The sequence below is a fragment of the Trachypithecus francoisi genome, unplaced genomic scaffold (assembly GCF_009764315.1).
Source record: "Trachypithecus francoisi isolate TF-2019V2 unplaced genomic scaffold, Tfra_2.0 Lachesis_group3, whole genome shotgun sequence".
Taxonomy (NCBI): domain Eukaryota; kingdom Metazoa; phylum Chordata; class Mammalia; order Primates; family Cercopithecidae; genus Trachypithecus; species Trachypithecus francoisi.
Window position 1 is genome coordinate 58,462,431 of NW_022681468.1, and position 24,953 is coordinate 58,487,383.

General features: G+C 34.1%; 1 protein-coding gene across 1 annotated transcript in view; it reads left to right on the forward strand.

The window, feature by feature from the left end:
- MDGA2 (MAM domain containing glycosylphosphatidylinositol anchor 2) overlaps window positions 1-24,953 on the forward strand; it is a 297,455-nt gene that overhangs the window by 212,903 nt on the left and 59,599 nt on the right. Inside the window, exon 7 of the mRNA XM_033188128.1 lies at window positions 6,735-6,883. Coding sequence (XP_033044019.1) covers window positions 6,735-6,883 — 149 coding nt within the window. The remainder of the gene's footprint in view (window positions 1-6,734; window positions 6,884-24,953) is intronic.

Consider the following 24,953-nt stretch of genomic DNA (forward strand, 5'->3'; position numbering starts at 1 on the left):
AAAATAAATTTATATAATTTCCCTGATTAAACATTTAGAAAAATGCCTTTTTCTGTAGAAACATTTTTTCTCTCTTCTAATTAATATGACTCAAGATTCATTAATTTGAAGAGATTGTAATTTTGGTTCCAGTAGTTGCATGTTCTGTGTTTTGCCCTATGGAGGAATGACAGAGAGCTGCATATGTTTTTATTGTATATTTTACCTAATATTTTAACACATAACCCATTGCCTTAGCCAGTCTATGTATGTAAACACAATGTGACTTTGATTCTCAAATCGTTTCACTATATTGATTAGCTTCTAGAGCTGTGATTTCTGATTTTTAGAAGGCTTTTTTTTTTTTAAATCAGTGTATCATCAGTGTTTAAGTTCACCTTGAATTTCAGTATACATTTGAGAAGTTTTAAATTAGGTTTAATTATTTTTGATACTTTGCAAATGTGTTTTTTGTGAAATTCTTTCCTTACCACCATTTAAATTATTTGGTTCCTGTCCAATTATTTGCCATCACTCAGTTCTTTTCACACTAAAAAAATGAAAATCAGTGGATTCACTATAAAATCTTTTCTCCCATTTACATGAGGACTGGTTAAAATCGTTTCAGAATAACTGGACTTTAGAGTAAATATTCAACATCTTATATCACTAAGATACTTCACAAGTTAGCGCTAACATATTTTTCCTGTATTCTGCAAGCACATGGATTATGCCAGCCATTGTGGTAAGAGCTGATGATATCATCCCTGTTCTTGAGAAGTGGTAGGAAAGGTGGGCACTGAATGTTACAACAGTACCACATCCTAAAGTAGTTTCAAAAGTATCTATAACATATTCATTTTTCTCCACCTACGGTCACACTTTATTTCTTCTCCTTTTTATCCCTTCATGAACCAACCTTGTCTGTCTGAGAGATTTGATTTTTTCTTTTTTGAGATCAGTTAAAATGCCAGATATTTCTCTTGTGAAGGCTTTCTATGGTCCCAGTAGAGAGTATCAATTATTCTTTCATAGAATGTTCCATAGTGTTCGTTTATATTTTTCTATTGTATGACTTTAGTCTTATTAAGTATACTTATGTATACTTATAAATTCTATTTTCATTTCTTTTCTTTTTTTCTTTTTGTTTTTTTGTTTGTTTGTTTTTGAGGTAGAGTCTTGCTTTGTCTTCCAGGCTGGAGTGCAGTTGGGTGATCTCGACTCACTGCAACCTCTGCCTCCTGTATTCAAGCAATTCCCCTGCCTCAGCCTCCCAAGTAGCTGGGATTATGGGTGCCTGCCACCACTCCCAGTTGATTTTTGTATTTTTAGTGGAGATGGGGTTTCAACATGTTTGCCAGGCTGGTCTTGAACTCCTGACCCCAAATGATCCTCCAACCTTGGCCTTCCAAAGTGCTGGGATTACAGGCGTGAGCCACTGTGCCCAGCCTAAATTCTATTTTATTTTTCTCTTATCTGATACCTAATCTTGCTATTTATTTATCTGGTAATCTCTCACAGTGGAATGTTTTCTTGTGTATTTGTGTATTCAAAATGTTTATGAATTTATAATCATTGGGATTTAGAGGAATTATCTGCACCTTAAATTGACAACATGTCTTTCAAGATCATTTTGGCATTAGCTCTTTTCAAGCACTCCAGCAGTATCACTAGTCAAAAAAATTTTATGGTAACATAAATATTTTTGTCATCTTCCTATACTGGTGAGAGTCAAATGTTTTCTAGTATATCCTACGTCTGAAACTATAGTTTTTCTAGATTTTGTTCATAGGTGGTGGCCTCATTGACCTTATCTCCCATGGGCCTGAAAATCCATCTCCCAATGATAAAAAAGACCAACAGCACTCTATTTATCTCCCCTAACTCTTATTAAATGTCTTGTTTTCAGCAGTGTTTTTTGATCCCTAGAGACTTCTTTTTCTTGCTTGCAAACATACATCTAAAAAGATGTTTGGCATAATTTCATCTAGCATTTCTAGATGAGAGATATAAATTTGTTCTTGTTTTGAGTCAATTATGCCAACAACTGTATCAGAATTTGTTGTTTGTATGAGTTTTTTTTTTTTTTTTTCCCTGAGATTGTGCAACTTGATGATAAAGTGGGCTCATTTTATTTATCTAGATTTTCTCAGCACCTCACAGGAAAGCAATATGTATTAGCTACATATTGTCTCTTTTACAAAGTGAAAAAGTAATAGATATCCCTAAATTTGCAAACATGTCCTATAAACCTGTGTAGTTCTTTTAAGTTTATCTTCCTACAGTCTGTTTTCCAAAATGTGAATTATTTTCAAAAGCAAGATATGTTTGGTCTCGATCACTATTATATATTTTTTTGTTTTTATTTCAAAAACTCTGTTGACTTTACTAAAATCAGTTCTTTTATCCAAGCACGTTTTAAGTGTTCATAGCGGGAATAATAATTGTTTTTAATTTATGTTTGAACTTTATGCATAAAATTATATTTTGTAATCTCAATGTAATTATTTTTCAAAACCATTTTGCAAAATACCAGTATTTCTATATAGTATTTCTATATAAATCTATAAAATATTTTCAAAAACAAATTGTTTTCTACATAGATATTTAAGGGATATTTTTTAAATCCAAGATTTATATATAATCATACATGATGATTCCAAAAATTACCTCCCAGTTCAGTTAATGAATATAGTTCTAGGTCAGTTAATCTGAAAATATTTAGATTGGAACAACATTGTATAAGAATAAAACTAGAATGTGAAAGAGTAAGAAAATGTTCTTGGTATGCTTACTGGAAGAATTAAAATGCCTGAGGTATAAAATGGAAAAAAATATTTACGAATTCTTTCCCTTTTCAACCAGTAGATGTCATGTTTGGATGTCAAAGCCCAAGATTATTATAAGGTTATTTCCTTAGTTTTACTGTGTCTTTATTACAAATCAGTATATAAGCATAAAGTATAATTGGCTCTGAAATTAGAGGAGAAAATTAAGTGTGTCCCATTTCAAAAAATTTAAGATGCCCTTTTCCAATAAAATCAAGAAGCATTTTTCCTTTTTAAAGCTTTTCCACGGTAGGTTCAGTAGAAAGTATGCCGTGAGGCGTAAGTAAGCACATCTATATTTAATCGTAATAACTGAAAATTATTTCTGATTAGCAATTACTTATTACTAATCATTACTATTTATGCACCATCTAAAAATGTTTTTTACCTTTAATTCCAAGTAATATGATTATTCAACTAAAAAAAACTTTCACTAATTTGTTTTTTAATCTCATGATTCTAAGTAAAAAAATGTAATAGATCTTATTGTATTTGATTATTTATTTGTATAACCTTTCATATGTTATCCCCATCTCCATTCTGCACCTTAATTTATTTATATATAATACGAGATATTGAAATAGTCTCTAAAGTATTTTCTAATCTAATGCTCCATGAAAAAATATTACCTGTGGTTTAGCCAATGCAGGTAAAGCATTTTAAAAAATACATTGGAAAGCCTTTGTAATAGCCTGCAATTAAATATAAGGATAACATTTTATAGTGAAATTGGATCTATTTGTAATATTTTAGTGGGTTAGACTGGAGCTTAATTTTTTACTACCTTGAAAATGGATCTTGATAAACAAATTCATATTACTCACAAGATCATGAGGATCTGTTTTTTAACTTCAGGGTAAAACTATTTTAGTAACCTCAAAAGTGTTCATTTAGATAAATAATGTTCCTAGAACAATGGCAATTTGTATTCATGGCATGCAGCCAGTTATCCTCGTGGTAGTCAACAAAAGTCAACTATACTAGGATAGCTACTTCTTGAAATGCTTCGAATATTTCCTGTTATTATTCTATCCTACTTCGCCCCATCCCCATTATCTGATGTCTCTCAGTCTTGCCCCAGAGAGATCCTGGCTGTCCGATCAGGCATGCTGCTGCCAGTCTCAGGGGAGGAAGACCAAAGAGATGTTTCTTATGACTTTAGGATAAGTTTTTACATCTTTTATTATATAGACTTGGAGGTAATTTCAGAGAGAAATTTCAGCCTGTTTAAAGCATTCCAAATTGTAAGACCTGTATTTCCTTACATCAGAATAACCCGGGGTATTTGAGAATGTCTGGATTCCTGGTCACCACCTTAGAGGTGAATTCATCCTTATGAATACTATATTTGGAAAGACATTTTTCTTTACAATAAATACGTGGCCTTTCAAGAGGAATTTTTTTTAATGTTATGAGATAATTTTGAAATGCCAGTTCCTCTGTATTTAAACCATATTTAGTCTAAAATTAGTTAACATATCAAATCCAGTTTGACAGGCAAATGTTTTATAGCAGCCTACAGTTCAGTTTCAGGACTGAAAGTTATTTTAAATGACCATCTTGTGGGCAGCTACCTTCCTCAGCCCTGCTAAATGGCTGTTTAAGTGTTGACTAAATACCTCAAGTAAAGGGAAATTTATAGTCTACTGAGGTAGGCCATTCCATATTCAAAAGTCATTGGTAGAACATTTCTAAGTCAAAGTATGCACCCATTTTAATAGGAAATCCCTGATATTCATCTTATTTTATGTATCTGTTAACGTTTATTCTGATTTTATTTGTGATCTATTTCAACTCCTAGAAAACTGTATTCCCCCACCCGCCACCGCCGCTTTTTTCCCATGCTAAATAATCCCTAGTTGTGCCTGTATTCTCTTCTTGATTCTCTTTGAATGAATTGTTACTTTATTAAGAATGGGCTACTTAGAACTGAATCAGTCACCCTTAGGCTTCTTCCTTGATTAAATAACAAAAGCAACCCCTCAGTCTTCATAGAAAAGAAACACTAGACTGTTACCTCCCCAATTCAATCTAGATACCACTCTGTAATGAAAACACTCTAGGTTTATGTTACTCATCTAAGCAGCTCGTTACTTCTTTAGTAAATTTGTAGGTATTGAATGTGTATTTTTAATTAAAACTTCTAGCTGTCTGACTCAGCTACTACTAAATTCACTTCCTTTGTTTCATTTTGAAAAATTTTGTTTCAAATACAAATTACCAAGAATGTTTTGCTACTTGATTCCTTCACTCAGTATGTTGTTTTCCTCTCATTTGGGACTTTGCCTTTTTTTTTTTTTTTTTTTTTCTGGTAGAGGCATGATTTCGCTTCGTTGCTCAGGTTAGTGGGTCTTTAACAACTGGGCTCAAGAGATCCGAGCACCTCTGCTGCCCAAAGTGTTGGGATTACAGGCATGAGCCCTACAGCTGGCCTAATCTAATTAAAAGAAAAAAAAAAAAGAAAAAAAAGAAAAAATGTTAAATGAGTGATGATAGAAATGCAGCTTTTCCACTTATTAAGAATTGCAAAGCTACATGAAAAGTCTGGAAAAAAATGTAATTAGTTTCTATGAATAAGGAGGCCATACCTCCTCATTCATTGTGTTCTTTTTTTTTTTTTTTTTTTTTTTTTTTTTTTTTTTTTTTGAGACGGAGTCTCGCTCTGTCTCCCAGGCTGGAGTGCTGTGGCCGGATCTCAGCTCACTGCAAGCTCCGCCTCCCGGTTTACGCCATGCTCCTGCCTCAGCCTCCCGAGTAGCTGGGACTACAGGCGCCCGCCACCTCGCCCGGCTAGTTTTTTGTATTTTTTTTAGTAGAGACGGGGTTTCACCGTGTTAGCCAGGATGGTCTCGATCTCCTGACCTCGTGATCCACCCGTCTCGGCCTCCCAAAGTGCTGAGATTACAGGCTTGAGCCACCGCGCCCGGCTATTCATTGTGTTCTTAATATCTAGGACAATATTTTTCATTGAATAGGTTCTCATTAAATATTGTTTTATTATTAAATAAATATATTACTGTAATAGAAAAAATTATACTTCAGAATATTGGGAAGTTGGATCTGTAATTCCAAATGGTGTGTAAACTTTTCATTTTGGCAATTAAGAAAAACAGATGGTTTTTATGTGCTATATACGCTATATGTAATTCATATTTCTTTAAAAATTAAATATAAGCTAAATATTGACTAGATCTTTTATTAAGTAATTGTTTTAAATTGTTTTAAGTTGTATTAAGTTCACTTTATTGATGAAAGCCGCAGGTAATACAAACACAAATTTTCATTTCCGCTAATTGTTTTCTACACGGTGAATCACTCACTTCCCGAAATACCTCTTTTGACCTCTGGGATACCACGTTTTTAGTTTTCCCCAAATTTATGGTTGTTCCCTCTTGGGCGTCTGTGTGATTTTTATCTCCTCCCATAACTCTCAACCTTGGATTGCCCCAGTGCCAGACTTTCACCTTCTCTATCTACTCACACTCCCTCGGTATCGTGGCTTTAAATTTAAATTCTATCTGCATGCCTACGGTTAGCAAGATTATATCTCCAGTTCTGATCTTTCTTATATTCCAGACTAGTTATATCCTACTGCATACTTGATGTATCTGTTTAGATCACTCACATTATTTAAAAATGACTTTGATCTTCTTTCTCCAGATTTCATCCTCCCATAGATTTCCATTTTGGTTGATGAAAATCCCATTCCTCCAATCACTTAGACCAGTTTGTGTTCATCCTTCTCTTCTCACACTGCTCATCCAATCAACCAGGAAATCTCACATTGTTGTCAAAATGTATCCAGAGAATTGACAGGATTTTTACTAGTGGAAGATAGAGTAGAAATAGTAAAAGGGCCAAAGGGAATAAGTATGCTTACACTACAATATGTCATCATTCAAATTTAAACACACTTTCTGTTTTCAGGAAAGGCCTATGCTCCAGAATTCTATTATGATACCTACAATCCAGTATGGCAGAACAGACACCGTGTTTATTCTTACAGTCTACAGTGGACACAGATGAATCCTGATGCAGTGGATCGGATTGTTGCATACCGATTGGGTATCAGGCAGGTGAGAAATCTAATCGATGTCCTTTTTACTTTGTGATCCTCTGTGAAGACCTTGTTGTTACCATTTTTCTAATAGTTTTGCATGGATTCCAAAATATATTTTATGTATATGTGTTTGTGTGTGTGTGTGTGTGTGTATACACGGATATATATATGTTTTCACCATATGTATATTACTCTACACAAATTGTTCCAAATTACTTAAAAATCTTTGAAATTACACATTTTTCACTATGACAGCAGACATATTAAAGTGACAGCCTTTGAGCCTTCTAAAATCCTTCATCACTAGATATGCGAGATAAATTACATGGTATAACTTCAGAAAAGGAACTTACTTCAGATGTGCTCACACTCACCTGTACTGCATAAGCATTTGTCTTGTTTCCTAAGAAGCCAGAAGTCGAACATATTTTTACTTTAGGAGTTCAAGATATATACAGAATGTGGCATAAGCTAATTTAATATGTCTGAGAAATAGAAATACTTTTGTAAAATGAAAAGAAATTGAAGTATGATAGTTTCTTAAGGAAGCTGAAAATCAAGAGTTATGTGGAAAAAATTGTATCTTTTTCAAAGGGTTAAAATGTTAAATTCACGTATCCTTTGTATAAATGATATTTTTGAAATTTAAATGTAGATCTTTACATTGTTTCTTGTTAGCATATTATCTGGATGAATTGCAGCATAACAAAACATTTTTGAAGATTTATTTGATCACCACGTAATCTATTAGCTCTCCCTCAAAACCTTGTATTATCCCTGGATTGACAAAGTGTATGTTCCACTTCCTTAACTAAATCACAGAATAATCTTTTGAGTTGGGATGGTAGAAAGGGATAAAATTTTCATAGAGTAAGATTGATCAACCTCCAAGGATTCATTCAGCTATTCTTTTTTTTTTTTTTGAGACGGAGTCTCACTCTGTCGCCCAGGCTGGAGTGCAGTGGCCGGATCTCAGCTCACTGAAAGCTCCGCCTCCCGGGTTCACGCCATTCTCCTGGCTCAGCCTCCCGAGTAGCTGGGACTACAGGCGCCAGCCACGTCGCCCTGCTAGTTTTTTGTATTTTTTAGTAGAGACGGGGTTTCACCGTGTTAGCCAGGATTGTCTCGATCTCCTGACCTCGTGATCTGCCCGTCTCGGCCTCCCAAAGTGCTGGGATTACAGGCTTGAGCCACCGCGCCCGGCCTCATTCAGCTATTCTATCATAAAACCATTGTATTTTTTTTTTTATCTTGCGAACAAGGTTACAATAAAATCACTTGTATGATACATTACTCACATTAAGATACATTGTAAATTGCATATTCTTATTCAACCTGTTTAAGATTCTCAAAAAAGTGAAAGAGCTTGTCCTAGTGAAAACATCCTGGCCTTTGATAATTACTGGAATCTTCTCTAAGTGCTCACAGGCTACCGATATAGCAGACCATAGTGGATCATTCTCAATGTTTCTCTGGTTATCCCTCATTGAAAAAGGTCCGTAGGTAAATCTGAGCAAAACCGAAATCTATATGAACATTGTTCTACTCATTCTAATTTGCTAATTTTCTTTAACAGAGAAGATACAAACAATAGCAGCAACAAAACAAATTAGCAGTTCTTTCTCCCTCAGTTTGTGGGCTTCTTTCTTTCTTTCTTAACACAGCTAGTATTTTAAAACCTTTCATATTTGGAGTATCTATAAGGATTCTTGACTTTACACACCTCATACACTTTTTAAAACTCCTTACTACATTGTTTAATCATTCACATTCACTTTTTTGTTATACATTCTTTGTAGAAATATAAGAATATGGGCCGGGCGCGGTGGCTCAAGCCTGTAATCCCAGCACTTTGGGAGGCCGAGACGGGCGGATCATGAGGTCAGGAGATCGAGACCCTCCTGGCTAACACGGTGAAACCCCGTCTCTACTAAAAATACAAAAACTAGCCGGGCGAGGTGGCGGGCGCCTGTAGTCCCAGCTACTCGGGAGGCTGAGGCAGGAGAATGGCGTAAACCCGGGAGGCGGAGCTTGCAGTGAGCTGAGATCCGGCCACTGCACTCCAGCCTGGGCGACAGAGCGAGACTCCGCCTCAAAAAAAAAAAAAAAAAAAAAAAAAGAATATGACTAAATTTTCATTGTAAAATTGTTTTCTTTAGGTAATTATTGTGCTATTTTCTGGTTATAGGTTTATTTGCAAAGATAAAGTCATAATTGTATCTTTAGTTTCTTACTTTCTTTCTCAGTTGTGTTTTCTTGGAGTCTCTGGGTAACTTCCCATTACTAGCTGTGTGTTTTAAATTCATAGAATTTACCCAATCCTTCTCATCATCCTCTTCCTTTACTCTTATGCACCTCAAATACTTTGTTTCCACTCAGTATCTGTGTTGTGGATGCAAATCAAATCCTTACCTATAAGCCAAATTTTAGAATTTAGAATTCCTCCCAAGAGAGATCCCGTTATTTAAGCCTTCTCTTTCTCATCCATATATTGTACTCATTCACAAACTATCCTCTGTAATATTGTTGTTAAGATTGCTGCACCATTTTCCAGTGACAAATTCTTCTTTTATTTTCCTTTCCTGACATGAACATCTCCAAATTCAATTTTTAATATTTTTATCATAAAACTGGTGTATAACTCCCTGATATGCAGTGACACACATTTCTCAGTCATTGTATTGTTCCTTTTGAAAATTAAGTGAATTTTCTCCTACTCTTCTCCTTTAGAATAAATTATATATGTTTCCATATGTATATATAAATTTCCTTTTTCTATGTTTTTTAAAAATAATGAATTGCAGACACACTTGGCTTCCAATTCTAGGCAAAATAGCCTCATATTTTTATAGCTACATAACCTTGAGCATGTTTCTGAACATATCTAAGCCTGGGTTTTTATCCTGTAAATTGAAGATTATACCTGTCAGGCAATTGGAGTATGAAGTGGATTATGTCCCCTACTTGTTCCACAGGCCAGGTACTCTTGTGCAGGATACTCCTTGCACAAACAGTTATGGCAATTCTTATACTCAGCTGTCAGTGTTGTATACAGATTTTTTAAAAGAGTACATTTCATGAACTAAGCATGTCTAATATTTTTATTATTTGAGTTTTATTTAGTATAGTCTATATTCTAAGCCTATGCATTATTTCAAGTCATGGTTTTTACAAGACAATTTCTAGACCTTTTTTTTTTTTTTTTTTTCCCATTATGTCTCATTTTCATTTCAAACCTATTGTCTTCTGTAAGGTCTGTGTTATTGATTCACATTTTTCTCTTCCACTTCAAGTGTTCATTTCAAGCCTTCTTGATTGGATCAGTAAGTCTGATACTAATACTCTTCTTTCCAGGTTTTGTAAGATGCATGCTATCCACTAGAGGAAAAAAACATATTTCTGGTGTAATAAACCATGGTGCAGAAAACAGATATTTCCCTTACTCAATTTTTGAAGCTAACTCTTTACCTGCCACTGTATACATTCTTTTCTGGACTCCTTTGTTCTTAGGATTGTCTTTTATATTTAGAAATAAGTGTTTTTTTCTAGGGTGCTTTTCATGATGCCATATTCTAATTGGTAATTTCACTCTTTCCATGGGAGAGAAAACTTTGATGTACCTTTCAGGGATGTCTCAATAAAGAGTAATGACTTTGCGCTATTCTGCCAATGTGAATAAGATGGTGCTGTTTGTAGATGGAGTGTAAGAAGAGAAGGAGTATGTAGACACACACCTCTTTTTTTTTTTTCACAACTATAACCTCTGCATGGAACTCTTGAATGAAACATCTCTACATGCAAAATGGTCCCAGCAAGCAACAATGCTTTTGAAGATTCACTTACAAACAAAAGTTTAGGATGATAAGGCAAAAGTATTCTAGATACAATACAATCGATGTAGTTCTTTTTTTAAAAAAATCCTTTTTAATAACAGGAAACAAAGACATTAATGGAAATAGGTGTATTTTTATATTATCTCAGAAAATTTAAATTTCTCCTTTACCAGGCATTGACATTTAAATATTGATATTATCTTAAGACACAATCAGATACTAACTTTTAAAAATCACCTTTGGAGAAAGAAATCGAAACCACTCTTGAATACTGACCTGTTTATTATGTTAATGAAGATTTTATATTACATGCATGTAGCCTTTTTCTTCTGCCAAACTATTTCAGAATCCTAAATCAATGAGCTTTTGAACATAGTAAACATAACTTAGATGGTTTAAATAAACTGAGTTAGGCATTGGCCTAAGCATTATACATTTTTAAATACATGGATTTCTGTCCTAATAACTGTAGTTCATGTCTTTTTCTAGAAGGCCAAATTTTATTCAAAGGAGTATTAATTTATGTTAAATATTTTGTGATTTTAAAGTCTTATTATTTTAGGCAATATTTCTATTTTTAGCCTATACATGTAAATGATTTCTTCTATCCATAAAATACCTAGGTTATCTAGTACAAAATATCTCACCTCTTAATATCAAACATTGCCTTGATTACACAAGGCATTTGTGTATGAAATGAAATCTGAAAACAAATTAGATTCTTTAAGACTAATAGCAAATTAAGTTCCTAAGACTACCTTGTTTTTAATCCAGAAACCTTTAGAAACCTTGTTAGTGATTCTTAAATAGGACTGTAAAAACCATTGCTGTGTTACTAAACTCATAGATGTATGGGGTTGATAAATTGAATCCAGCATTCCCTGTTGGTTAAACTGTATGGTCTGTATTTAAATTTGATTAGGAAGATTGTCTCAGATTTCAGTATTGACTTACACAATTTTCTTATAAAATAATGCATTATATCTAGAAAAAAGTACAGAAATCACTGCTTTAAGAAATTTAAAAAGAGAACCAATATATAATGAGAAGCTAAAACATTAATTTGTGGAAAAAGTTTTCTCAGAATCTTTATGTCCTAACAAAGTTGTATTTTTTAGGCTCAGCTAAGCAATTGTTTAATCTCCTTAGACAGCTACTAACCTCCAATTATTTGCTTCATTTGTTACTTAACAGGAAAGAGAAAAAGGTTATTTGAATGTCTACTTTCCTTGGCATCTAAGGAATTAAAAAATAGGGAAAATGTTTCTAAGTTATCTAAATACACCAAGCAACGTAAACATCATGTGACTTCATTTGAAATGTACACAATTACAGTTTTAAATAATATACAATTTTAAACAGCTTCCTTTTTTATATTCAGCCATAGAAATACACAATGTTGTGACTTTTTGACTATATCTTTGGAAAGTAGGATATTTTATTTAAAAAAAAAACCTTAATTGACCCATTCCTATCTTTTTAAGTCATGTTGTATTTAAAAATTTAGAATTATCATACTTATTTGCTCTCCCATTCAGTCAATAAAATTTTGATTAGATTAGTTATATGGCAATTTCCAAGAATTTAAAAATGAAGAAGTATTGTCCTCAATGTCTTATAAAAGTAAGTGGTATAATACAAATCAACAAAGAGTACTATGGAAATCCATGGGGGCAGTTAGTACTGCCAGGTAGTGGGGCAAGAAACAAGACCACTAAGGTGCAAACTTCATTTGTTTGTTAGTTTTATAAGTTTATTCCTCAACTTTCTTCTTAAATGGCGACCACTAGTAACCACTAATTACTAATAAAAAATTACTAAGCAAATACATATGTTTGATACAATTGATTGTTGGATAACTTTATTACAAATTTAATTTTGGTCTTCAGTCGATGTGACTGTAACGGTTGAGCTGTTGCTTATTTCTCCTTTCAGTTAAAACATTTTTAAAAGTTATTTTACTGAATAATTGTTTGCTTATTGTTGCTTGTTAAAGGCTTAATAGTGTTGTACAGTCTACAGATGCTGAAAGAGAACGGTAGGATAAGACAAATGACATTGGGATAACCTGTGTGCTTGACTTAACCCATTTAGATAGATTTTATTGCAAGAACTGTTTGGAGGAACATTTCATGCCAGTTCAGGAAAATATGTGGAGATGTGATAATCTGGATTCTTTGAATAATCTTAAATCATGAATAAAATGACACCTTCCAATAGATTAATCTTATAATACCATACTGAGTATACTGAATGTTTTTACAATAGAGACAGGTACAACAGTTAGGCACATATTTGGAGTGTGTACTGATGATTTAGATTAGAATAGTGAAAGGGGAGAAGAAGAAAAATTGAATTAAGAAAATGTTAAAATAGGCAGAACTTGAATTTTGACTTTGTTTTGAGAAACTATTTTGAAAAAGATAGTGACCTTATTTCTCTGATATTCACTTCAATTTCTTTAGTGAATGCTCTGGAAAGCACTAAACATATAGAAATGAGAGAGAATGAAGGACTGAGAGAAATGTAGAGAAACCATTTTGTAAGTGGTCTCTGTGGCTCTGGAAAAGAAATAAGCCATATGTCAGTTGTAAAAAGTAAAGTTTATCCTCATGTTCCAAATGAAGGACATTGGACATACTACTTCATTCCTGCCAACTAATTTTACAATGTGTTTATTAGAAGGGATATATAAATGGTAAATTTGAGAGACCTGGCTGAAGGATTGACCTTGATTGATGTAGAAGTTTCTGTAAAATAAGGATACCTTGTCTTGGAAAACTCCAAGTACTTCCTGAGGATTTTCTCTGTTGCCTTTGTATAGATTTAATTCTGTTTAGAAATGTGGTTTGAGAAAATTAATTAGAAATGTGGAGGAAACAAGCAACTTCAAAGACACTTAAAAGAGTGAAGGAAGGTTAAATTATTGACATAAATGAGATTTTTAATCAATGTTTACAAGTATTCCCATATTTCCAGATGTGGACTTGTTAGGCTGGAGTGACAGGGGAGCATAAAACAGTTATCCAGATTAGAAACGTGCTACTAGAATTTGGGTGAATACTTTTTCTTCAATATATTAATTTATAAGTTGAAGCATTAGATATGAAACTGAAGGTAGCAAAAATTTCAGCATAAATTTTCCATCTGAAGACAGTAGTCATAGAATTTCCAGAAAAAACGAACTGAAAGGTAGAAAAATCTTATATTTGTATGGAAACTAAGAAGACAGTGTGTGAATGTGCATTTGTGTGTATGTTTGTACTTACAAACAAAATTTTAAAATATGAAAATGCAAATTTGCTTATGAGCAAAGTACAGCAGGTCCTTGAATAATGTCATTTGTTTAAAGTCATATGGTTATAATGTTGAGGAGAAAAAAATTCAGTTCCTGGCTGGGACCACTGTCTGTATGGAGATTCCGTGTTCTCTCTTGTCTGTGGATTTCTCTAGTTTCCTTTCACATCCCAAAGATGTGCACATGAAGTGAATTGGCATGTCTAAATGAATCACTCCCAGTCTGAGAGTGGGTGTGTGTCTGAGTGTGCCCTGCAATGGGATGGAGCCCTGTTCAGTGTTGGTTCCTGTCTTGCACCCTGGCTGCTGGAATAAGCCCAGGCCCCCACACCATGAACCTCAACTGGAATAACTGGGAAATAATTATCTTCCTTGTTTGTATGAATATTTCTTAAATGTATGTATAGCTCACATTTATTTTATGTTCAATATTAGAAGTGTTTGGGGCTTTATTTAGAAGTTTGGTGATGTTTTTATTACCAGAACTATGCCATGGGATCTTAACACTTGTTTAGATATCAGTTAACTTAAGGTAAAATTGGTTTCCTTACATGTCATTTCACTTAAACTTGCAGTTGATTCTGAATTGATCATCAGTTTAAATTGCTCCTCTTAAGTTTAATGATAAATGACTATTAGTTTAGCTTTATCATTTTCAGTTGCAGTTCAAGTTTCTTAAGTTATCTTGAAGTGTGGCGTCATCCACATTTTTCCTTTACTTTTATACCAAAAATCTGATGGTTTTTTAACATTTAAAAGGTTTAACTAAAATAGCTGAAACAGTATCTATCTTTGAATAATACGTGTTTGACATGACAGATGTCAATAAAACTACATAACTAGTGCTGTACAACTACTCAATAATGGACTGCCATGTTTTCTCAGCTTCTGTTTTCTGTTTTAAAATGTTCAAGAAAGAATTGCAAAATATCACTGAGTGTTTAAGTTACTTTATCAGACTTCAAGTTTTGGAAACCATTTGTAAAAAGATGGAAGCAATAATGTAAGTAGAAATTCGAAGGTAATGGTTTAGATATCACAGGCGTCACTTATCTTTTTTATTTAACTTTTGTTTTAAGTTTAGGTGTACATGCGCAAGTTTGTTATATGGGTAAACTTGTGTCATGGGTGTTTGTTGTGAAGATTATTTCATCACCCAGGTATTAATCCTAGTACCCACTAGTTATTTTTCCTGATTCTCTTCCTCCGCCCAACCTCCACCCTTCAATAGGCCCCAGTATGTATTGTTTCCTTCTGTGTGTCCAAGTGTTCACATCATTTATCTACCACTTATAACTGAGAACATGCTGTATTTGGTTTTCTATTCCTGCATTTATTTGCTAAGGATAATACCCTCCAGCTCCATCCATGTCCCTGCAAAGGATATAACTGCATTCATTTTTATGGCTGCATAGTATTCCTTATGCATATGTACCACGTTTTGTTTAGCCAGTCTACTACTGATGAGCACTGATGGCCGAGACTATGGGTTTACTAGATACAGGATCATGTCATTAAGTCTGACAGTTTGACTTCTTTCCTACCTATTTGAATGTCCTCTATTTCTTTTTCTTGCCTGATTGCTCTGGCCAGAACTCCCATTATTATGTTGAATAAGATTGGTGAGAGAGGGCATCCTTGCCTTGTGCTGGTTTTCAAGGGGAATGTGTCCAGCTTTTGCCCATTCAGTATGATGTTGGCTGCAGTATTGTCATAGATAGTTGTTATTATTTTGAGGCATGAAGGGCCATAGGAACAGTTCCAAAGAAGTTAAACTTTACCTTGAAAAGTGGGGAGACACTGAAAGAGTCAAAAGAGAAAAGTCAAATACTCATTAATATGGTACTACATTAATAGGCAACAAGCACGAAGTAAAAGCTGTTCTTTTTTTCAAATGAAGTATAATGACCTGAATCTGATGCTGCACTGGAAATTTGAGAGAAATACATGTGGCAAAATCTGGAGGATTTGATGATTGAATGGAGGCTGGCGGAAGGGAGAGAGTAAAAAGGCAGGGATGAAAACAATGTTCACTATTTACATGCTTATTGTCTTTAGACAACCTTGTGTCATTCATATAAATATTTGTCTCATTTCTATATATTGAGAACATATCCTTGAACATGATTGTTATATTAAAAATGAAAATTAACTGTCATTGAGATGGATGTTAGGCACAGGTTTAATGAAATATTTGCAAGGAAATGTAAAATTATAACATTTATAAACAAAATCTGAGGAAAGCTTCAAGTTAAAATATAAAAATATCTGCAATGTACTAATACATCCATGAGGTTCGTTTGTTTTGTGTTCTAAAGATCTTAAGCTAAAATTTTTCCTTTAGAGTTCCATATCTTAGCAAATTGACACAATACAAAATTCATAGCTTTCTTATATTTAATAAGCAGTTTATCTGCTTAGATAAGCTAATTTTGAAGATATATGTGTTCATGCTATAATATAAGGTACTGCAATGATAGGTCATAATTTTTAAAAAGGAAGAATTTTTAAAAATAGTTTCAATTTAGATGTATTTTTTCCTTTACAGTATCTCCTCTATAATTTTTAGATTATCCTTTCCTCATATTAGGAGGTATCTTAGCCGGGTGCGGTGGCTCACGCCTGTAATCCTAGCACTTTGGGAGGCCAAGTTGGGTGTATCACGTGGTCAGGAGATAGCGACAATCCTGGCTAACACAGTGAAATCCCGTCTCTATTAAAAATACAAAAAATTAGCCGAGGTGGAGCTTGCAGTGAGCCGAGATCACGCCACTGCACTCCAGCCTGAGCAACAGAGCGAGACTCTATCTCAAAGAAAAAAGAAAGAAAGAAAGTATCTTAGTATCCCACTAATCTTAGTGAACTAGGTTAAGTGTTTCTATGTATTGATACAAAATTATCTTTGGAATGTCAACTGTATTGTGGAGGGAGCATGTTGATGCATGTACCAGGTCTTAATTTCTCCTTTTGGAAGGGACATACAGTGCTTCTGCTCACACTTTCTTCACTAAAGCAACCCCTTGGCTTGATCTGAGGAAAACACGGGGAATATAAAATGTTCTTTGAACTTGCAAGGAATGAAAGAACCAAATACTTGTGAAGAGCTCAAATTACGACAAAGTTCTGCCTTTCTGAATAGCAGTATTTGATTGAATATATTAATAGTACATTTGATTTTCTAAAAATATAACCTCAAAAAGATATACTTTTTAAGTTTATTTGTAGAATACTAAAGGAATAAGAATAAAGATTTGATTCCTCTTTTGCAATTAAATGTATTATATTCTACTATGGGTAAATGGGATAAGAAGTGCACCGGAAAGAAAATATCCATGATCTCATGAAGCTTATAGTTTGGTAGAGTAGCAAGCAGACAAAAAATTAATGGATAGAAAGCAATTAATGCTATGCAACAAATAAAACAGACATAGAGGGAAAACTGTCATCATTAAAATTCATTCTGTGTGCCAAATGATTGAAAATTTGAGAAGGTAGCAGAAGCTGATCTTTACATTTCCCACATGTTCATTATTTTGAGACAATTTTCAAACCACCTAGATGGAAAGTGGACTTATACTTCAATCTGGGGAAAGTAGGAATCTAATTATGAATAATCAAACACAATAATTAAAATGAAGCAGTAACTTCTCTCATGTTCACTTGACATTTTACTTATTCTTAAAAACTATAAGAGATAAGGTAAATTACCTAAAAATTTAGTGGCTACATTTAGAACCGTAAATTATGTTCAGGAATAAGAAATTAAAAATCTTCAGAACTGGAATACAGTTTAAATTTATGTATTTTGAGGATGTGTTATGTCTGGGAGATATGTAAAAACCTGTGAACAATTTACAAGACAGATCACTTGCACAGCAAACTCTTAACGAATGAGAACTTGTGAGGATCTAGGAGGCATTGTCATGGAGGCAATTAGCCCTGCTTTGAAAGTGGTTAAGACTCCTAAATGTTTCAATCAATACCACATTTTCAAGCTACTTAATTATTTTGAATTTTCTATTTCAATAATCACAATTTTTAAAAAGGATAGAATAATCCTAAATAGTTCCAAAGAATTGATCAGGGTTAGAGAGAGGTGGCAGAAGATAAAATTTTCAAGGGAAGAGTTGTTCTAGTCAGCATATAAAGTACTAGGAAATCAAGAGCTAGAGTTTTAGCTCTTTCCATCCCCTTTCAGTCAGCCTACTCTAGCAAATAGCTTTTGTTTTACATTTTTAGCCTCTGAAATTTTGAAAGAGGTTTACACCACTCCAAATTGTTAGTTCATATTTTATAATAAGCACCAGAAATTGTAATTTTAAGGATCATTTTGGTTTTATTTCTGATGTGTGATGATATGTGTGACAGTCATTGTCTCTTTGTGGGGACTTACATCAAAGTAACACAATGGTGCCTAAAACTCTTTTTGTTGCCTTTAAATTGGTATATAATATTCTAAATCCTAGGACAAAGATGTGCCTCTCACTCTGCACTAATGAGAAGACAGAAATAACCTTAACTATGTACTCAGGAAAAATTCCTACTTTGTGAAACTTTCCTTTTTATTTAGGAGAAATACAAACACTGTACACAAATCAACAGCTACTGTGATATCAGGTACTAATAATTTTTTTTGAGGGGTAGAAGACAATCAGATAATGGAAAAAGAGTGGCATTGCTATTGTATAAGATAGTGTGGTCAAGGAATGCCTCTCTAAGGTGTTGGCATTTGAGTAGAGACATGAATGATATGAAAAATGGTGTCACAAAATAATTCAGCTAAGAAATGAGAGCAGCACATAAGTGTGTCATAGGAAAATAAAAGCCTCAGTAAATTATACATTTGTAAATCAAATACATATATATAATATCTATTTCTGTAGGTACTATATCATCCAAAGTCTCTTGGACAAAATTGACAGTGGTATATTATGAGAATAATAGAGGTCTAAATTAAAAAATGTAGTGTGAATCTAATCATTAGAATAATATAGAGGTCAACAGGAGAGAATTGACATTTTGCAGATTAGAAGAATGATCAGCAGATATTCTCAAATTGTTAGAATGAGAGGACCAATAGAATACTTGTTAGTGGGAGATGAAAATGCAAAATCCACAACTGATTTGCTAGAAAGCAAGAAGCAGGCCAGCACTTTGGGAGGCCAAGGCGGGAGGATCATCGGGGGTCAGGAGTTCAAGACCAGCCTGGCCAACATGGTGAAACCCCAGTCTCTACTAAAAATACAAAAATTAGCCAGGCATGGTGGCATCCCAGCTGCCTGGGAGGCTGAGGCAGGAGAATTGCTTGAATCTGCGAGGCAGAGGTTGCAGTGAGCTGAGTTCATGCCACTGCACTCCACTCTGGGTGACAGAGCAAGACTCCGTCTCAAAAAAAAAAAAAAAAGTAAGCAAAGAATGCAATGTTGTAATTGAGATAGCTTAATGGGAGTCAATTGGTAATTAATCTGTCTATTGACACATTTTTAATGTGCCATAACTTTAAATAATGGCACATTTTGTCAGGGTGGGCAAAATGATTTCCTTCTGATCCAGAAAGACACATCTCTCTATTGAGTAATTGACTCTACTATGGTTATACGTTGTTTTAATAAACAGTAGTCTAGACTGTGGGAATATTACAGTGATCCAAACAAAGAAAATTATCTCCCTCATAGAGTTGTATTATACAGGATACATTAACCTATTGTTAGTTATAAAGTACAAAGTTCTAGCTAACAGATGGCAAGTAAATATATGCTCTAATTTATATCAGCAATAGAACAGTGAAGTCTTACCAAATTTTAAACAGAACATGTGTGTGATCATATTTTTTAATTAATGGTTTTACTAGAAAATGCCATGATAGATTTTATTTTATAAAACAAGGCAATGACAAGGCTCAGTGTTTCTATCAATATCCAGGTTTATTTAGCATGTCCTAGGCACCTATTTACTTGCAAAAAGAAAGTACGGTAATTCTGGTCCCAACTATTACTTCATATTTTAAATATTTTAGGACTATGAATTTATTAGCACACAGTAAACTCTCAGTAAAATTATTATCATTATTATTATTATTTTAAGGACTCATCTCATTTTAAGCAAAGTAAGCTTAAGCACTCATTTCGGGGGTATACATTGTACAGATAAATGAATGAAATCATTTCAAAAGCAAGAACAATGTCATTCCTTTCTGAAGTACATCTCCCTCTCTCCCTGCTTATTCTGTAGTACAGTATCTAGCACAGAGTGTCTTCATATGCAATATCAATACTAACTGTATAATATTAATACTAATTATATACTATTCATAAATTATTGATGACTTTTATAGAATGACAACATGCCATTGTAAGTTTTGAAAATTTTATAAATGCTATTACTATAACACAATATTTCTATTTCAATTTTCAACAACTTTATCTATACAACTATGCATATTTTCAGTACCCACTATATAACTATGCATATATTCAGTGACCCTCAGGGATTTATGTTTAATTTGGTAGCTTTTACTACTTCCAACAAAGATTAACTATGGCTGCTCACCAAAGAGGAGATTTGTGGGGTTTTTTGTTTGTTTTAGTTATCTAATTTTCAAAGAATTCAACAAACATGATTTTTTTCTTTTTGTCATCATGAATTGAACTTTATGCTTATGAATATTTCATTTTTTCAGTCATGTAGATCATCAGTCATATTGATGCTCAAAGCATCTAGCAATATAGTAGCTCTTTTACGATATTTTAGTAACATATTGGATACCCAGATAATAACTTGATAAATTTTAAGATTTAAGAAACATTACATAGTCTTTTTCAATCTGCTTGCATTTGTGTGTATTTCAATATGTGCATTGTTTACTGTGCATATGCATAATACCACAAATTGGTATCAAAAATTATGTATGAGATAGTTTGCATGCAATCTCCAAATGACTTCAATAAAATTGTAAAATGGAATTTGGAAGCATAATGAATACACTTGCCAAGTGAGAAAAAAAATAGAAATAAATTTTTTTACTTGTGCTCCTGCAGTAGTTAGTACTTATTTTGTCATAGGTTTCAAGAAGTCCCAACTGCTTGAAAATAGCCTTTTTTAACCTTAAAATTGCACCATTGCAAATTTCATTGAATATCTAAAATACCTTCTGTCCACACCTCTTCTTGTATAAAACGAGTTTTCCAGGATTCACTTTAAGGACTTAAGTTATCTCCTGGGAACTTAATAATGATATTGTGAGAATGAAATGAAATAAAAGATAATCATCTAGGTACAGAGAAGAGTCTTGTGCAGCATTAAAAATTTGCCTGGTTGTCTGGTTTGAATAGGGCTGTCCCTGCATGTTCCATTACTTTTGTTTTAATAGAATGTGACTTCCATATCCTTTCTCATAGTTACAGAGATTCCCATTTATTTCCATTGGTTCCACATAGACTATCCTGATAATACAACTTCAGAAACTGGAGGTAGCCTTCTAATGGTACAAGTGTGAATTTTCTAAGAAACAAGGATGTTGAGAGCCTGAAGTTGGAAAGCTCAAAAGAGAACTCACCTGAGTTCGGAGTTTCTAGTCAAGTTTCATCTTAGGAATTTAAGGATTAAGAACTATATAAGTTTTAATTATTTATGGGCCTCTACTTCTTTAAATGTAAACATGTGGCTATGAATACTGAAACACATTAGCTTGTGTGGTACAGACATAAAAATGTTTGATAAAAGTAAATGGCTTTGGTATGAATTTTCTCAAATATTCTTAGTACATTTGAACAATCACGAGTAATGAGCAACCCTTTCTGGGTTGCTCACGGGTGGATTGTATTAGGCACATAAAAGTATTTAGCCTCATCAAAGCTCTGGATAGCTACATATTCTTTTGTAGATTAGACCCAATTCGGACCCAATTTTCTAATTAGCACTTCTGCTATTAATGCTAGTATCGATAATAATGGCCATACGAATTGTAATTTCTTAATAATGGCCATACAAATTGTAATTTCTTTTTTTTATTATTATTATACTTTAAGTTCTAGGGTACATGTGCACAACGTGCAGGTTTGTTACATATGTATACATGTGCCATGTTGGTGTGCTGCACCCATTAACTCGTCATTTAAACTAGGTATATCTCCTAATGCTATCCTTCTCCCCTCCCCACAATAGGACCCGGTGTGTGATGTTCCCCTTCCTGTGTCCAAGTGTTCTCATTGTTCAATTCCCACCTATGAGTGAGAACATGTGGTATTTGGTTTTCTGTTCTGCGATAGCTTACTGAGAATGATGGTTTCCAGCTGCATCCATGTCCCTACAAAGGACACGAACTCATCCTTTTTTATGGCTGCATAGTATTCCATGGTGTATATGTGCCACATTTTCTTAATCCAGTCTGTCACTGATGGACATTTGGGTTGATTCCAAGTCTTTGCTATTGTGAATAGTGCCACAATAAACATACATGTGCATGTGTCTTTATAGCAGCATGACTTATAATCCTTTGGGTATATCCCCAGTAATGGGATGGCTGGGTCAAATGGTATTTCTAGTTCTAGATCCTTGAGGAATTGCCACACTGTTTTCCACAATGGTTGAACTAGTTTACAGACCCACCAACAGTGTAAAAGTGATCCTATTTCTCCGCATCCTCTCCAGCACCTGTTGTTTACAAATTGTAATTTCTTAATCAGATATTTAAAATAAAATTGGCTTTTTTTTTTTTTTTTTTTTGAGATGGAGTCTCCCTCTCTCTTGCAGGCAGATCTTGGTTCACTGCAACCTCTGCATTCTGGGTTCCTGTGATTCTCCTTCCTCAACCTCCTGAGTAGCTGGGATTACAGGCACATGCCACCAGGCCCAGCTAATTTTTAATTTTTTATATTTATAGTAGAGATGGGTTTTCACCACGTTGGGCAGGCTGGTCTTGAACTGCTGACCTCAAGTGATTTGCCTGCCTCGGCCTCCCAAAGTGCTGAGATTACAGGTGTGAGCCACCATGCCTGGCCCAAAATTGGCCATTTTTATATGTCTTCCTTTCGGTAACAAATGGATACATTGAAAACACCCTTGTTTATAAAGCAATTCTAATTGACTCAACATGGTTTAAAAATCTTCTTCCTTGTTAGATGATAATTTCATAGTGTGATCTGGATTTGACAATTCAAATTTGATGAACACACAGAAAGCATGAATACATTGTTATATATTAAGGTATTCGGTTTTATTTCAACTTGAAAAAACTGTTGCTTGGAAACCAGGCTATCATAATAAATCACACAGTCATGTTCAGTAAATGGGCAAAGCCACAAACCAAGATAAAGTAGGAACTTTTTGCCATAGAGTAAAACAGGCATTCCAGTATGCCACATACTACAAATAATGTAACCAGCATATATATTAGACTAATATTAACTTCAACTAGAATTTTTGGAGAAAAATTAAATTATATTGATGATCTATAATAAATAGAAATATAATAATTAATTATAGAGCAATGGCTCTGTAATAAAGATGAAAAGGGGAAATGCTTTCATCTATTTGAAATAGAATGACACTCTCTGAAGTCAAGTATAGGATTAGATATTTTGATTAAGATTCTAACATAAGACTTCTAAATCATCCAGATAAAATTTATTGTTTTGACATAATAAAAAGTCAAGGTATATAAGTAACTGTCATTCTTACACTCCTACCTATAAAGGTTACACTAGACTAATTCTGCCCTAACAATAAAATTAAAAGAATGCGTTTCTTGGCCGGGCGCGGTGGCTCGAGCCTGTAATCCCAGCACTTTGGGAGGCCGAGACGGGCGGATCACGAGGTCAGGAGATCGAGACCATCCTGGCTAACACAGTGAAACCCCGTCTCTACTAAAAAATACAAAAAACTAGCCGGGCGAGGTGGCGGGCGCCTGTAGTCCCAGCTACTCGGGAGGCTGAGGCAGGAGCATGGCGTAAACCCGGGAGGCGGAGCTTGCAGTGAGCTGAGATCCGGCCACTGCACTCCAGCCTGGGCGACAGAGCGAGACTCCGTCTCAAAAAAAAAAAAAAAAAAAAAGAATGCGTTTCTTGACATGACACCCTTTCTGTTAAAATATATTCTAAAAGGGAGATTATTGTTGCAGAATTTCTGTTCCTTAGTTCAGCTAAATCTGGGTTCTTGTGTCACAACCAGGAAAAGTTAGGCATGCACACACATTGAAAGGTGACGGGAACGGAATTTATTGGACGAAAAGGAAAAAACAAAACAACAACAACAAAAAAACTCTTAGCAAAATGAGAGGGGTTCCTGCCAAAGCTCCCATCTCACAGATGGAATAACAGGCCACAGCACAGGAACTGAAGAGGCCAGGCTCCTCCCTGCTGCACATGGCTCAAACTTCCCGTGGCTCCAACCCATTCTTGCAGTGTGTAGGCCAGTGGGAGATTCTCTGGGGCCCTCCCCCTTGTTTACCTCCTGCATCTATCATTAGGTTATAAAATAAAGAAAAGAAACACTGATTAATCTGTATATTTAACTAGGTCTGTGTATTCCTGGTGCCTTAGAAATTATAGCAAATGAAGCATTGTCACATTAAGTAGTATAAATCTTCAGAAAATGCTTATATTCTCTACCATAAAATTCTAGATGGCATTACCTTGAACATAAAGCAGATTCTTAGACATTATTAGTTGAGAGTGTGAAAATATCATGGCCATATATGAAGCAATAAAAGTAGACAAATAGTGGGAAAGAACTTATTGTAGTCCTTGTATTATATACATTCTGCATCAATACAATGCTATGCTTACCTTATTTCAGTTACTTAAAAAACAAAACAAAACCTTAGTTGTAGAAAATTTCTCTTAGCATAGAAAAGAAAGCAAATATTTTGGTAGGAAATAAGATTTTTATTCTTCAAAGAGTATAATTTCTATGTATTCAAATATATGCTGGAAAGGTATAAAACCATATCTGGGAAAA